The 16,864-nt window shown below is 47.2% G+C and overlaps 1 protein-coding gene across 1 annotated transcript in view; it reads left to right on the forward strand.

Annotated features, from left to right (window-relative positions):
* Positions 1 to 16,864, forward strand: part of LOC119443140 (AF4/FMR2 family member lilli-like) — a 347,364-nt gene that overhangs the window by 41,007 nt on the left and 289,493 nt on the right. The window contains exon 2 of the mRNA XM_037708300.2: positions 7,281 to 7,483. Coding sequence (XP_037564228.2) covers positions 7,371 to 7,483 — 113 coding nt within the window. The 5' untranslated portion in view covers positions 7,281 to 7,370. The remainder of the gene's footprint in view (positions 1 to 7,280; positions 7,484 to 16,864) is intronic.

A 16,864-nucleotide genomic window follows, 5' to 3' on the forward strand; every position in this document is an offset into this window, starting at 1 on the left:
GTGGTTTTGGGCATGTTATACCCTGCTTATACTTTTTGTTTTTCAGAATTCGTATATTTCGTTTTTTTTAATTTCCAACCTTCTCTATTACCGTACGGTATACTGTAGGTTACTGGCAAAATCCAGGATTCGCGAATCTTGCAGTCATTTATTTGTCGTAACAAGGACGCAACGCAAGCCACTGGGGCTCGTGGCCATTTTAGAAAAAGACTATAGGTTATACTTTTGTTCTCTCGAATACCGTTTTTCCGGGCTCTTCATATCAATGGCGGATAGTGATACCATAAAAGTCTCGATATGTTGCGATCCATTCGTCCGATTGGTGTAATCACTTTGTGGCGCACCGCGATATCCAATGGCACTCCTATTCTGAAAAGTCAGCATTCGCCAACGCAGTGACGCGAGCGTAGTGTGAGCGACCAATAAACGCAAACTATAATCAGTGATGCGGTGAAAGTATAACGAGTCGGTGATTAATAGAACTATAGCGAATTTTTCTTCACCTTGATGGAAAATAACAACTAGAAGAAACCACTGATGCACCGTTTGCGTTGAATGTCTGTGGCATGAACGGGTATTCGTACACGCTGCCGCCTGATATCTTGACCCCTTTAATCAAATCTGGGGCGCTATAACGTAAAATGATTCTAAACTCCTGACGTCAAATTTACGTAACCACCGATGCAAGCATCGGGCGGTGACCCACAGCTGTTATCTGAACAACCCAATCAAACACTCTCCTCGTTTATAGGAGGTCACCTTTGTTCGCTTTCAAAGCCAATAACATTGTCCACACTCAGCGGTTTTTCTTATCTAATTGGCTGACAAGAGGCGAGGAGCACGCTCTAGTGGAGAGGGTTTCGATGGGGCCGAGCCAGAACAGTGAAAATCAATAACCGCATGAAGACGGTCGTGCCGGCTTCTCCGATTGGTCCGCTTCGCCTCACTTAGCTTGCGGTGGCTGGTCAAAAATCGCGGTGGCATGCAACGGAATGATAAGAATGCCGCTAAAACGGATCCTCAGCAAGGAAGAGTTGGAAGAGCGATGTCGTATGCGTGCCGAAAGGGCTCGATAACGTTTTACTGCCACGCAAAAAGTTTTATAATGCGCAAATAAATACATGCTCACCGGCAGGTGCGAGTAGCGAGGGCCTGCAGGTTATCGGCGGGCAGCCATCTTCTATTCCTTTCGGAACGGGACAGTCTGTGGCTATTCAGAAAAAAAATTTTCAGCTTTGTTCGGCATATTAATGCATTTCTTCGCGTACACGTCACTTTGACGTGGTGACTTTTCGCGGATTTGTGAGGTGGCGGGACAGACAGGCGAAGTTGGCGTAGCCAGAAAACATTGCACCAAAAGCAGAGGGCTAATGGTGAAAAGGAATCGAATCAGGAATGATCATTTTTCTTTTGTGCGGTTTAGTCAGGGATAATCAGTGTGTGCACGTTATATCAGATGGAGAGCTATCGCAGTTTTCGTGACGTCGCGTGACAGACAGCCGAAGTTGGGAGTGGCTCGAAGATGTTTTGACCAACCGTGGAAGCTCACTGCAGAATTGGAATCAGAACAGTTGGAATCATTTTACATTATTGCGCCCGGGTATCTCTACAGAATCAAATGCTTTTTCATATACTATGAAAGCCAAATAGAGAGGTTGATTGTACTCCGCAGATTCATCTATTACCTGGTTGATGACATGGATATGACGCATCCTAGAATATACCTTCTTGAAGCCAGCCTGTTCTCTTGGTTGGCTGTAGTCAAGTGTTGCCCTGATTCTATTTGAAATTACCTTAGTGAATATTTTATACAATACTGAAAGCAAGCTAGTGGATCTATAATTCTTCAATTCTTTAACGTCTCCGGTCTTATGGATCAGTATAATGTTGGCTGCTTCTGTGCTGATCAACGGCATATAGTTTGGAAGGTCACGCGCAAGTTGCGCCGTTGATGTGCGATGCTTCTGCGCGAGTTCGTGACAAGTCATGTTTTGTTTGACAATGATGCTTTTCTTTCGAGGCACGTTTGGTAAGTTACATTCATTATTATTCATTTGTCTGAGGATACTTTGAATAACATTGAGTTTTAAGAACGTTCTGCTAGGCAGAGGGCAGTGTTGGTCTCTTCTGATCGTGGTAGAGGCAAACAAATTTTCGGGTTAATTTGATGTTTGCTTTTAGGAAAATCTGACTGCGGAACGCTCGAAAAAGGATAGCGCCAGTGTTTTTTTTTTTGTCGCAGAGATATGCAGATAGTTCGCGTGAGTTGCCATTAACTAAGACTTTCTTTTCATATTTTTCGAGTTCTGAAACTAACGCTGTATCAAGTTAGATACTGGTTATTCTGCAGTCTACTTCAGCTCATTTCAGAAATCGCCCAATGATTGTTCCCGCATGCACGTAGAGAGTACCGCGCCTTAGAAACGGACTGCGCGGATCGCTTTTAGTAATGGTATACTCTACAGATTTATTTTCTCTTCGCCGTATTATGTAAGGGTATGTCTAAGGCTGTGTGTGTCTGGCACGTGTATTTAGAAGATGGTGGCATTTGAGTTTCATTTAGTGCGTGGAAGTACCTATAAATAGGCGCGAATCTTCTTGTAGTCTGGAACGCGTAACTTTCGCAAGTTCTTTATTTTTGTTTCTTCAATGCGTGAGTTGCACGCAAGAATTTTGACCTCAAAGTGAGAGCGAGTCTGATAGTACATCCGTGAAGTCAACGAGGCTCTCAGTGGCACTAGGTGCGTTAATAACGGATGTAGAGTACGAAGAGACAGTTCATCGCGTTTGTGCCCCATATGATATTTCAATGACAATTTATTCAGGGTAATGTTGTGTTCGATTTTATTTTTTTTACAGTATAGTAATCTGAAGGTCGTAAGTCCGAATCCTTCTCCAGTCCACTACATTTTCAGGCATGGAGCGGCACCTGACACCGGCAAAAAAAAATAGCCGAGAGCTAGTGGGGCTATTATAGTCAAGGTGCAACCAAATTGGGAAGGCGCACTAAGCTTCAACAAAGTCACTCTCTCACCAGAACAGGAATTGGCCTCCCTGGTGCAGTATTCGGTCACTACCTCCCTTATGACTCCTACAATTTACCTATGGCTCTCAGTCCCGAGCGTTTGCGGAGCACCTGACCAAGGCGCCGTCAGACCTGCTACGTGGCAGAGGGTGCTAAGAATCTCTGGGTCCGGACAGGCCGCCAATAGAAACAGAACCTGACAACGTTCAACACACGCACCCTCTCGAGTGAGGCTAGCTTAGCAGGACTATTTGAAGAATTATCAGGCAATGCCTGGGATATTATTGGCCTTAGTGAGGGGTTAGAAGAACTGGTGAGGCTTATACAGTGCTGACTAACGGCCACGTCCTCTGCTACAGAGGTTTCCAGATAGGAGAGAATTCGCAGTAAAATTTCCAGTCCATAAGGACATAGCGGGCAACCTTGATGAATTCTACAGCATTAATGAGAGGGTAGCAGTCGTCGTAATAAAGCTGAATAGGAGGTATAGAATGAAGGTTGTACAAGCCTACGCCCCAACCTCCAGTCACGTAGATGAAGAAATAGAACAGTTTTATGAAGATGTTGAATTAGCAATTAGAAAGGTGCAAACTCAGTATACTGTAGTCATGGGCGACTTCAATGCAAAAGTGGGGAAAAAGCAAGCTGGCGAGCAAGCAATTGGAAACTACGGCATTGATTCTAGGAACACTAGAGGAGGGATGTTGGTAGAATTCGCGCAAATGAATAGGCTCCGAATAATGAATACCTTCTTCATGAAGCGCAGCAACAGGAAGTGGACCTGGAAAAGCCCCAATGGAAAAACAAGGAATGAAATAGATTTCATACTCTCTGCCGATCCCAGCATAGTGCAGGATGTAGAAGTGTTAGGTAGGGTAAAGTGCAGTGACCATAGGATAGTGAGGTCTAGGATTTTTCTCAATTTGAAGATAGAAAGAATAAAGTTAGTCATGAAGAAACAGGCCAACCTAGACGCAGTAAGGGTAAAAACAGACAAATTCAGGTTGATGCTCGCGAGAGAGACAGAGAGAAAAACATTTATTTAGACCATCGAGATTGTTGATCTTGAAGACGAGTGGGTGGTGTCCTCATTCCAGGACTCCACTGGCCATGGCTGCTCGACGTACTTGCTGGACGAGAGCTTCTTGTCCCGCCAGAGTATCGCCGGTCAGCTGTACCTCCCACCGCTCAACAAATATGCAGCAGTAGAACAGAATAATAAAGACAATATAGAGGTAATGAATGAAATCATAACTAGGATGATCTCAGAAGCAGCTATTGAAGTGGGAGGTAAGGCACCAAGGCAACCAGTAGGTTAGCTCGGCCAAGTAACAATGGACCTAATAAAGAAACGGCAAAACAGGAAAGTGTCAAACTCGAGAGATCAGATAGAATTCGCTGAACTGCCGAAACTGATCAACAAGAAGAAAGTATGGGATATCCGAAATTATAACTTGGAAAAGATTGAGAAAGCAGTAAAATATTGACGCAACATCAAATCAACGGGAAGAAAATTAGGCATAGGACAAGAAAAAATGTATGCACTGAAAGATAAGGAGGGTAATATCATCAGCAATTTCGATGACATAGTAAAACCAGCGGAACAATTCTATACTGAACTGTACGGTGTCCAAAGCAGCCAAGCTACTTTCATTCGAAGTAGTGATTAACAGGATACAGAGGCCACTTCTATATAACTAGCGATGAAGTTAGAAGGGCCTTGAAAGACATGACCCAGAGAAAAGCTGCTGGAGAAGATGGAATAACAGTTCATTTAATCAAGGATGGAGGAGATATTATACTTGAAAAGCTTGCGGCCCTTTATACACAACGCCTCGCACGACTTCAAGTGTACCAGAAAAATAAAGTGGCAAATTAAAAATACCTCCTTCTAATTTTACTTCATGCATTACGCTCCGCAAAAAAGCTTAATTTTGCTTGTAAAACTTCACAGTTTCTAAAGGCTCCAATGTTCAAGACATGAGTATTTCAACCAAAACAGTCCTAACTCAAAAAGCTGTTTTGCCGTATGCCTGGAGCGTGACTAGGTAAAAAGAGTCAATTTTTCTTGCATTGAATCCAATTTCTTAACTCCGTAATTCGCACAAACGATAGAGAAAAAATTTGGCGAGGAAATGGGGCTTACGAATAGAATGAATAATACGCTCGCTTCAACAGCGCGTCTCCAAACAGCTGGAAACTTGCACCAAAATTGCCGTCTTCTTAACACAGTGAGAAAATTAAACGCATAAATATACATATACTAAGCGTGCTGGTGCTTGAAGATTCGTGATCGTAACCAGCTGTTTGTGTCTAACAGCGTTCAAGAGATGAACGTGAGTTTGCCCAGTCGACATTACTGTCTTCACATGTGATTACGAAACTTGTGGTTGGGCTAGGTGTTTCATTATGCTGACGGAAAGATGCAGCGCAACGTTGTCAAGGGCAACAGGGGAGGAAGACCGGCTGGAACAAACGTTCAACGGCTTTATTTTTCCCGCACTTACCTGTGTATTGTCGCGCCAGCATGTGAGTTCCGCGATTTCAGGATATCAAAATTCTGGGAAGGAGAAAAGATTCTACAAGAGCTGATGGAAACGTTTTCGTTTCGTTTCTTTCTTTCTTTCCTTCTTTCTTTCTTTATTTTCTTCTTTCCTTTTCTTTATTTACATAGAAATGGAGGCGTGAAAAGCCACAGCAACTGCTTGAATCAACCACAAACACCCGGCAACATGGAGCTTACAACCACGTAGCGACGAGCCGCGGTACCGCAGCGGTTATGGCGTTGCTCTGGTGAGCCTGAGGTCGCCTACGAATTATCGATAAATAATTTGATAGATACTGCTTATATACATTGCTTTTAACACTTTTTAGGAGCCTACAAAATTTGCTCAAATCATCTGCGCAGGCGGACATCATTTGCAAGACAGACCAGAGCAATTCATTCAAAAATTCAACAAATTACATCAATTCGTTGATGTAATTGTGCCGCAAAGCTTGCGGCAAAGCTTGCGGCAAAGCTTGCGGCAAAGCTTGCGGCAAAGCTTGCGGCAAAGCTTGCGGCAAAGCTTGCGGCAAATTGTGCCGCAAAGCTTGCAATTAGTTGCAAGCTTTGCGGCAAATGTTTATATTGGAAAGTTGGCAAGAATAGCTATAAGAGTCCACTTTTCTCTTTAGACATTTCAGGATGGCCCTGTAGACCGAAATAAACGTCGAATTATTCCTTCAATTTTGATGATTACGCACACGGAATGCACTCTTGTCTCCTGTTCTATCTCCTATACGACTCTCTTATCTTGCAGTGCATTTGGGGCTCAGAGGGGCTCGACGGAGAAAGCACATTTTATGGCGCGGTAATCAGGTAAATTGGACGAATAATTTGACGCCAGTTTTTTCGCTCTCTATGACAATTTTGAAATGTGGGAACCTGTAACTATAAATGTTTATTGCGATTCCTTTCACCATTCCAATATGGAAATGTGCCCTTAATGTCCACCTAGGCAGATATTTCTTGTGTGGCGACTTAATTCGAGCATATTTTTTCGGACTTTTATTAAGTGTTCGAAGTAAAATAAAAAAAAACACTATGGATATGGAGCGTGGTATCAATAAAGAGCATTCGGCATGCTTTCCATAGGCTATCATGTGCCTGCGATTAGGCTGCACACTCCGACATGGCTTCAGCGTGTTAGACAATTTTAGCTGAGCGTCGCCTAAAGCTACGCTCCATCTTCGCAGCTATTTCGCGTACGGAGACCTTGCAAAGAACAGCGTTGATTTAGTCTTTTTTTATAAACGCACGCGTTTGCGCGCGCATGTGTGTGTGTGTGTGTGCGTGTGCGTGTGTACGTCCTTCAGCGCGTGAGTGTTTTAATCAGCGCAGCATTGACCGACTAGAATGGCGTGTGGTAGAATTTCTCGATCTGATGGGTGCCGCAGGTTGCTGCCAAGCTTTTGCATTTCATAGCGGTGCGCCAACGAGCAGAGCAGCGTTTCTTATGCGTACCCGCCGTTGTTGCTCAGAGGCTATGGTGTTGGGCTGCTGAGCACGAGGTCGCGGGATCGAATCCCGGCCACGGCGGCCGCATTTCCATGGGGGCAAAATGCGAAAACACCCGGTGCACGTTAAAGAACCCCAGGTGGTCTAAATTTCCGGAGTCCCCCACTACGGCGTGCCTCATAATCAGATCGTGGTTTTGGCACGTGAAACCCGATAATTTTTTTTTCTTATGCGTCCATCACCACCACTGTGCAGGTAGGCGATGAGATCCTGTCGGTGAACGAGCACGACCTGAGCGAGCTGACGCACGACGAGGCCGCCGACGTGCTCCAGCACGCGCCTCGCATGATACTGCGCGTGCGCCGCCTGGGCAAGGTGCCTTGCGACCCCGCCCTGCTGGCTGACGGCGACGATGACGTGGACGACGACCGCACTCGGAGAAGCGTCCAGGACTGCAGGTGGGCGCAACAGAGAAGTAGAGAATACTCAGGCTAGACTTGCAATTAATACGCAGCTTTACATCTAATGACATGACAGATTTTGGCCACCTTTTCGCCGAACACGAACGTTTGCTGGCATCCGTTATAAATAGTCGTTAAGTCTAAATGGCTTATGACTGAAGAGCGCCGGGGAGAGGTCCACCCGATGATGGCCGACAAATTGAAACCGCGGTTCTATCGCTCGGTAGCGATGGCCACTTCCCCCGCAGGGGCGTCTCCGTCAGCAGGCGTTTGGCGTGTTGCGACACGACACCCGGTGGAGGCAACAAACCTCTTCGGCCTCTGCTTCACATAGACGGCACCCCTGGGCTGACCCACCCAGGGGAAATCGGCAGTTGCCTTTTCCTGTCCTCCTCTTAAATCTTCGTCTTTCTCTCTCACTTTCAATCTATCCTGTCTTCTGTTCACTTCCTTTACTTCCATCTTCTTGTTTCTGGGGTTTTACGTGCCAAAACCACTTCTGATTATGAGGCACGCCGTAGTAGAGGGCTCCGGATTAATTTTGACCACCTGGGGTTCTTTAACGTGCACTACAACGCAAGCACACGGGCGTTTTTGCATTTCGCCTCCATGGAAATGCGGCCGCCGCGGCCGGGATTCGATCCCGCTACCTCGTACTCAGCAGCGCAACGCCTTAGCTGACTAAGCCACCCCGGCGGGTTTCCTTTACTTCCAATTTCCCAGGCAGCTAGGGTTAACCTTGTGTGGGTAGCCAACCTTGGATACTCCATATTTAGTTATAGTGGTGACGTACACCTGGCGTCTGCAGGTCTTCTGTTTACAGGCCCTGCAGCGTCTCCTTGTTGGGCTCCATGGTGGGTGGCTGGCGTTGCTGCCGAAAAATCCATATATACCTATGGCAAGTTCATTCCCTCCACTCCGTGATCGCCGTCTGAAACGAGGGCGCACCGATGAAGTCTTCCAGTTTTTCGGTCACCAAAGAGAAACTTTTCCACGATTCCACGTAATCCACTCAGAAAAAATAGACAAATCAGTTCGAACAATCCCACCCTTCCTTGTGTCAAAGACTTTGACTGATATTTTTGGACCAGGCTATAAAGCATCCAGGATGGCAAGCGGGGATCTCCTCTTGGAGCTCCGTAATCTGAAACAATATGAGAAACTGCCTAACCTAGTGTCATTTGGAGAAGCTCAAGTAACAGTAGCCCCGCACCGTACCATGAATACCACCCGTGACGTTGTATCAGATGACGATCTGTTGCAGCTGAGTGAGGCTGAACTCCTAGAGGGTTTCAGTGAGCAGAATGTAATCAGTCTTAAGCGGATCAAGATGAGGCGCGACGGTAAGGAATTCCAGACCAAGCACTTGATACTTACTTTTAACTCAAGTGTTCTGCCAGAATCCATCGAGGCCGGATACATCAAACTTCGTGTTAGGCCATACGTGCCAAATCCTCTCCAATGCTTCAAATACCAGCGGTTCGGCCACAGTTCACAGAACTGTCGAGGCCGCCAAACTTGTGCGAAATGCACTGCTCATGAACACTCCTCCGAGTCTTGTGAAAGCTCTCTACATTGTGTTAACTGTGATGGGGAGCACGCCGCATACTCGCGGTCGTGACCATCCTAGAAAAAAAGAGAAGGAAATAGTAACTAATAAAGTAAAAGAAAACATAACTTTCAAGGAGGCACGCAGGCGGGTATCGTACCTGCCGAAAACCAGCTTTGCCGAAGTGGTACGTCAGGGGGCATCGCCACAACGGCTTCCGGCGGCTGTCTGGCACACGCGTAGTGAGCCGGCGGTGACGCCATCCGCCCCCTCGGCGGCTGCAGCTAGCGCTGCTCCGCCATCTCACAACAAGGTGCCATCGACCTCCGGGCTGGTGGCCTCCAAGGTCTCGGCCCTCGAGACGAGGCCTTCACGTCAAACTAACCGCTCGCAAGAGCGCGTGTCCAGCGCCTCGCAAGATGCGATGGACACAACAACCGGCCAGACGGCGCCACCAGCGCCTAAGGAGCGGCGCGATTCTATCGACCGCTCCAAAAAAGAAAAATCTCGTGTCACGGCGCCTGGAAAAGGCCCGTGAGCCAACATTGCATTCTTGGACGTACAGCATAAAACACTATTCAAATGGACACACAAATCCTACAATGGAATGTGAGAGGACTTCTCCATAATCTCGACGATATCACAGAACTGCTCCATAAATATAAACCAAAAGTGCTGTGTGTTCTGAAAACGCATTTAAAACCCCAACAAACAAACTTCCTCAGACAATATGCTATCTTCCGGAGGGACCATGACGACGCTGTCACCCCGTCCGGTGGAGTAGCAATAATAGTAGATAAGTCTGTTGCTTGTCAGAACCTTTCTCTTCAGACGTCCCTTGAGGCGGTATCTGTGCGAGCAATTCTCTTTAAAAAATTAGTAACAATGTGTTGCATTTACATACCGCCTCATCACCAACTTAGCAAAACAGAGTTCTACAAGCTGACTGACCAGCTCCCGGAGCCCTATATTATAACCGGTGATTTTAACGCTCACAGTACTTTGTGGGGAGACTCCCGGTGTGATGCCAGGGGTCGACTTATTGAAAACGTTTTCGTAACATCTGATGTGTGCCTCTTTAATAAAAAAGAGCCCACGTATTATAATATCCACAATAATTCATATTCTTCTATAGATTTAGCTATTGGCACTGCGAGCCTCCTTCCTTACATAGACTGGAATGTTGCCAAGAACCCATTTGGGAGCGATCACTTTCCTGTAATACTTAACTTGATACAGGAACATGACAGTCCACCCCACGCCCCCCGTTGGAAAATACCTTCCGCGGATTGGAAATGTTTTAAAGAGTCAACATACTTATCACAAGGTTTTATGAACAATTTTAGTATTGAAGACGCAGTAGCGTATTTTACTGGTTTTATAATCGACGCAGCGGAAAAATTCCACAAACAAAAGGTCTCTCAGGTAAAAGACAGGTCCCCTGGTGGAATGAGGAGTGCAGACTGGCGCGAAAGAAACAGAACAGAGCGTGGGGTGTACTGCGTCGCTCCCCGACTGCGGAAAATCTCATAGATTTTAAACTGGCAAAATCATAGGGAAGACGGACGCGGCGACAAGCAAAGAGGGCTAGCTGGGAGAGGTTTCTGTCTGACATAACATCTTACACACAATAGTCTAAAGTATGGAATGGCCTTAGAAGGCTAAAGGAGCAGGAAACCCATCCATTACCGCTTGTTAATGAACAAGGGAACGGCTTGGAGGACCAGGCGAATGCTCTCGGTGAACACTTTGAGCGTGTGTCTAGCTCGACCCAGTACTCCGAATCATTTCTTAAACACAAACAGATAGCTAAACGCAAGGCACTCGACCGCAAGTGCACAACGAACAACGCTTATAACCTTCATTTTAGTATCGCTGAGTTAAAAGCTTGTTTGAACATGTGTAAAAGTTCTGCTCCGGGGGCCGACAGAATCATGTATGACACGTTTAAAAACCTCCACACAGACACATTAAGGACGCTCCTAGTACTTTTTAATAAAATTTTTACTGCCGGGTACCTAGTACTGCCACTCCTAGTACTTTTTAATAAAATTTTTACTGCCGGGTACCCAAGAGGAAATGATGATGCTTATTAAGGCCCAGGATCAGACCTCTCAAATCCTGGCAGTCCAGAGGGCCCGCGAGAGGGCCATCAGGTTTGACCTGATGGTCCCCGAGTGGGCCTAGCCAGGTGACGTCGAGTTTAGTCGCGTCTATTGTGGACCCAATAAAGTTCACTCACTCACTCACTCACTGCCGGGTACCTTCCAGCTGCATGAAAAGAAGCTGTTGTTATTCCAGTTCTGAAGCAGGGTAAAGATCCCTCCTCTGTAACAAGCTACCGCCCAATTGCGCTTACGAGTTGCCTTTGTAAGCTTTTCGAAAAGATGGTTAATCGCCGTCTTCTACCTTTTCTGGAATCGAACAAACTGCTTGATGCGTGCCAGTGTGGCTTTAGGGAAGGCCGGTCGACGACTGACCATCTCGTACGCATTGAGGGCATTATTCTTGATGCCTTCATTCATAAACAATTCTTTCTGTCGGTATTCCTCGATATGGAAGAAGCATACGATACTACCTGGCGTTACGGAATATTAAGAGACCTTTCCGAAATGGTAATCCGTGGAAACATGTTTAGCTTAATTGAAAGCTACCTTTCTAACCGGACATTCAGTGTTAGAATTGGAAACATTTTGTCTAGGCAATTTGTGCAGGAAACTGGAGTGCCTCAGGGTGGCTTCCTTAGTTTCAGCCTTTTTATTGTCAAAATGAATTCATTGCGCTCCTACATTCCGCGAAGTTTATTTTATTGCGCATATGTTGATGACGTGCAGATAGGATTCAAGTCATGTAACCTGTCCATCTGTGAGCGACAAGTTCAGCTAGGCCTGAAGAAACTAAGTGGGCTAATGAGAATGGATTTAAGCTCAATCCCCAAAAGAGCTCCTGTGTCCTGTTTACACGAAAAAGATGTTTGGTCCGAGAGCCCATTATTGAACTCCATGGAAAACGCGCTCCTGTGAATGCAGAACACGAATTCTTAGGCATCATACTAGATTCAAAGCTTACCTTTATTTCTCACATAAAGCACATTAAAGGTAACTGCCTAAGAACGCTAAATATCCTTAAAATCCTGTTGCACACAACGTCGGGTAGTGACAGGAAGTGCCTCATGACTCTGCACAAAAGCCTTATATGGTCGCGTTTAGACTACGGTGCTATAGTCTACCAATCCGCTTCACCAAGCGCCCTGAAGATGCTAGATCCTGTGCACCATCTAGGTATCCGCCTCGCGACCGGTGCCTTCAGAACAAGTCCCATACAGAGCCTGTATGTAGAATCAGATGTGTGGTCTCTTGATCTGCAGAGAACATACTCTAGTTTCTTATACTTTCTGAAAGTATAAGCTCCAACTGTGAACATCCATGCTATTCAACGATAAACGATACATCTAGTATACTTCTTCGCAACCGACTTTCAGTGAGACAGCCCTTTTCACTGCATGTAAGGAAACTGAGTGAGGACATGGGTATTCCGCTCCCTACACATGAAATAATGGCTCCAGCAAAGCCGGTTTCGCCATGGCTGTGGCAGGAGATAGTGTGTGACTTATCATTTGAGGAAGTCACGAAACACGCTTCAGAAGTACACATTCGTATGCACTTCCATGAGCTTCAGTGGAAGTATTCTTGTCCACAATTCTACACAGATGCAATGAAGACGCACTTCGGCGTATCATATGCAGCTGCTGGTCCGTCATTTTCAGAATCCGATGTCCTGCACCCGGAAACCAGCATCTTCACTGCAGAAGCTTATGCAGTGATGGCGGCTGTGAAACATATTAGAAAAACAAATCTTACAAAAGCCATTATATTCACAGACTCCTTAAGTGTAGTGATAACTTTAAAATCAATACACAAACATAAAAATCCTATAATCAACGACCTTTATGCACAGATATGCAGAACCTACATGTCAAACCAACATGTTGTATTATGCTGGGTGCCTGGACACAGAGGCATCGAAGGAAATGTACTAGTAGATGAAATGGCTAAAGCCATGGTAACGAAAGCTAGCAGTTTCTCCATAGCAGTCCCAGCCACAGACCTAAAGCCATTCCTTCGTAAAAAACTCAGGAGCCATTGGCAACACTTGTGGGATGCCGAAACCTTGAATAAGCTGCATGCAATCAAACCCCAGTTAGGGAATTGGTCGCCACTATCAAAGTCACGACGATGTGATGTGTTCTTTTGCCGACTGAGAATAGGGCACACCTATGGTACCCATTCTTATCTTTTAACTGGTGCTGAACCTCCCAGCTGTGGTAGATGTGGCGAGAGGCGGACCGTCCTCCCCGTCCTGGTGGAGTGTCGGGAAGCTGAACCTGAACGGAACAAGCACTTTCCTCAAGCTTACCTGCAGCGTATCCCCCTCCATCCCGCACTGTTTCTTGGTGCAGAACCATTCTTCGGGTCTAAAGCGGTGCTCAATTTTTTAAAAGATGTGGTGTTGCACGTTATTAGCCCAAGGGATTCGTAGCACGCCCTCTCTATAGAGGGTGCAGCTGCGATAGTAGTGCTGTAAGGCACAGGGCTCTGGGCCCCTGCGCTCAAGGGCTCTGATGAGGCAGCTGTGCCATTATTGGCTTGCCACATTTTGTGTTATCCAGACATAGAATATGTTTTATGATCATAGCCCATATCACTTGTAATTCTCATTATATTAGTGTGTATATATATTACGTCATTTACTGCGTATGTTTTAGGCCTCTATACACCCCATGTGCAATCACCATCTGCCATTTACCACTTCATAGACTGCTTCATACTATCTTTCTTGGCGCTCTTTGGTCATCCTTGGCCCTTGCGCCAATAAAATCCATATATCATCATCATCATCATCATCATCATCGATAGCCTCTTCGGGGGTTGATGCGGGGAAATCACCTAAGGCGATTTTTCAATTTCTCACTGGCCCTATCGGAAGCGCGTTGCTTTACCACCAGAAAGCATGAAGCGCTACTCTTCGTAGAGGACCATAACTCGCGTACGCGGCACTGAGCAACCACAATCTTGCGAGCAAAGTGTTCGTACGTTACAACACAAACCTTCTCTCCAGCGCACGCATCGAGCGAGTTTTCAGTATTACTGCAGATGTCTTCGCAAGAAAGCGAGGAAAGATCACCGAAGAAAATTTCGAAAAGCAATTTCCAGTCAAGATAAACGTGTGAAGGGCTGCAGATGGTGCATCGAAAGATCCAAGCCGGCTCTGGCTGTATACTGTATTCTTGTCACGTTAAGAAAAATAGGGAGGAAAGTCAAGGTAAACTGATTGATTACTGTTTAGTGATTGCTCAATTACTTTCGTGGGGCAATGTTTGGTGAATGTCATCAGTTACATTTTTAAAGAAGTGATGGTAATTGTAATCGGTTACTTTTGTTCTGTAACGTGTACAAGTCGGCCCCCGAAGAAGGCCTAGGATAGCCGCTGCATCTCAGAGCGGTGGTCCAAGGCGCCGTCCGAGAGCCAGCTATGCGCGACTTTCATCTCTCTAGCCGCCGCGGTAGCCCAATGGCTATGGTGTTGCGCTGCTGAGCTCGAGGTCGCGGGTTGGATCACGGGCGCGGCGGCCGCATTCCGTTAGCGATGGAATGCAATAGGCGCTCCAGTGCCGTGCAGCCCGAGGTGGTCAAAATTAACCTGGAGCTCCACCACTTCGGCGTTCCTCATTACTCATCGTGCTTTTGCGGGTCAAGAAACCCCGTAATTTAAAATAATATAATTTTGCCTGAGCCACTGAAACGATAAAGGGTGCAGATTTTAATTAGATAGGGACTGCTGCAGGAGGAACGATGCAAATTTATGTCGTTGTCAGAAAAAACAAACCAAAAACACACACAAAAGCTTTTAATCACGGACCAACTCAAAAGATTATGGACGATTCGAATCCCGTCTGGTTTCCGGAACGACACATAACTTTTATATTGTTCAATGAGCGAAAGTGTGCGTCTGTGTGTGCGTGTCTGTGTGTGCGTGTGTGTGTGTGTTTGCGTGTCTCTCTGTGTGTGTGTGTGTGTGTGTGTGTGTGTGTGTGTGTGTGCCTGTATGTGTGCATGCGTACGTGCGTGTCTGTGTGTGTGTGTGTGTGTGCGTGCGTGTGTGCGTGCTGGTCTGTGTGCGTACGTGTATGTGTGTGTGTTTGTGTCTGTGTGTATGCGTGCGTGCGTGAATGTGTGCATGCGTACGTGCGTGTGTGTGTGCGTGCGTGCGTGTCTGTATGTGTGTATGTGTGCGCGTGCGCACATGCTGTGTGTGCGTGCTGTCTGTATGTGTGCGTGCGTGCGTGTCTGTATGTGTGTATGCGTGCGCGTGCGCACATGCTGTGTGTGCGTGCTGTCTGTATGTGTGTGTGCGTGCGTGCGTGCGTGCGTCTCTCTGTGTGTGTGTGTGTGCGTGCGTGTGTGTGCGTGTGTGTGTTTGCGTATATGTATGTGTATGTGTGCTTGCATACGTGCGTGCCAGTCTATGTGTGTGCGTGCGTGTCTGTGTTTGTGTGTGTGTGTGCCTGTATGTGTGCGTGTAAGTGTACGTGCATGCGGGTGTGCGTGTAAGTGTGCATGCTGTGTGCGTGTGTGCGTACGTGTGTGCGTGCGTGTATTTGCGTGTGTGTGTGTTTGCGTACGTGTGTGCGTGCGTGTATGTGCGTGTGTGTGTGTGCGCGTCCGTGTGTGTGCGTGCGTGAGTGTATGTGTGCATGCGTACGTGCGTGCGTGCGTGTCTGTGTGTTTATGCGTGCGTGCTTGTGTGTGCGTGTATGTGTGTGTGTGTGTGTGCGTGCGTGCGTGTCTCTGTGTGTGTGTGCGTGCGTGCCCGTATGTGTGCATGCATACGAGTCTGCGTGCGTGCGTGTATGTGTACGTGTGTGCGTGTGCGTGCATGTGTGCCTGCCTGCGCGTCGGTGTGTGTGAGTGCGTTCGTGTATGTGTGCGTGCCTGCTTGTCTGTGTGCGTGTGTGTGTGCGTGTCTCTGTGTGAGTGTGAAAGCGTGCGTGTATGTGTATGTCTGAGTGCGTGTATGCGTGTGTGTGCGTGTATGTTTGTATGTGTGCGTGCGTGTATGTGTGCGTGTGTGCGTGTGTGTGCGTGCGTGTGTGTGCGCGTGAGCGTGCGTGTGTGTGCGCGTGAGCGTGCGTGTGTGCGTGTATGTTTGTGTGTGTGTGCGTGTATGTGTGCATGCAAACGTGTGTGCGTGCGTGCATGTCGGTGTGCGTGTGTGCGTGTCTGTGTGTGTGAGCGCGCGCGCGTGTATGTGTGCATGCGTGCGTTCGTGTGTGTGAGCGTGTGTGTGTGCGTGTCTGTGTGTGTGCGTGTGTGTGCCTGTGTGCGTGCGTGCATGTGTGTGCGCTTGCGTGCATGCGTGCGCGTGCATGCGCGCGTGTGCGCGTCTGTGTGTGCGTGTCTGGATGTGTGTGTGCGTACATGCGTGCGTGCGTGCTTGTCTCTGTGCGTGTGTGTGTGTGTGCGCGTGCGTGTCTGTGTCTGTGTGCGTGCCTGTGTGCTTGCGTGCGTGCCTGATGTGTGTGTGCGTGCATGCGTGCGTCTCTCTGTGTGTGTGTATCTACGTGCGTGTATGTGTACATGCGTACGTGCGTGCGTGCATGTCGGTTCGTGTGCGTGCGTGCGTGTGCATGCATGTGTGCGTGAGCGTGCGTGCGTGTGTGTATGTGCGTACGTGCGTACGTGTGTGTATGGGCGTACGTGTGCGTGTGTGTGGGTGTGAAAGCGTGCGTGCATATGTGCGTGCGTGCATGCGTGTGTATGGGTGTGCGT

The sequence above is a fragment of the Dermacentor silvarum genome, chromosome 1 (assembly GCF_013339745.2).
Source record: "Dermacentor silvarum isolate Dsil-2018 chromosome 1, BIME_Dsil_1.4, whole genome shotgun sequence".
Classification (NCBI taxonomy): Eukaryota; Metazoa; Arthropoda; class Arachnida; order Ixodida; family Ixodidae; genus Dermacentor; species Dermacentor silvarum.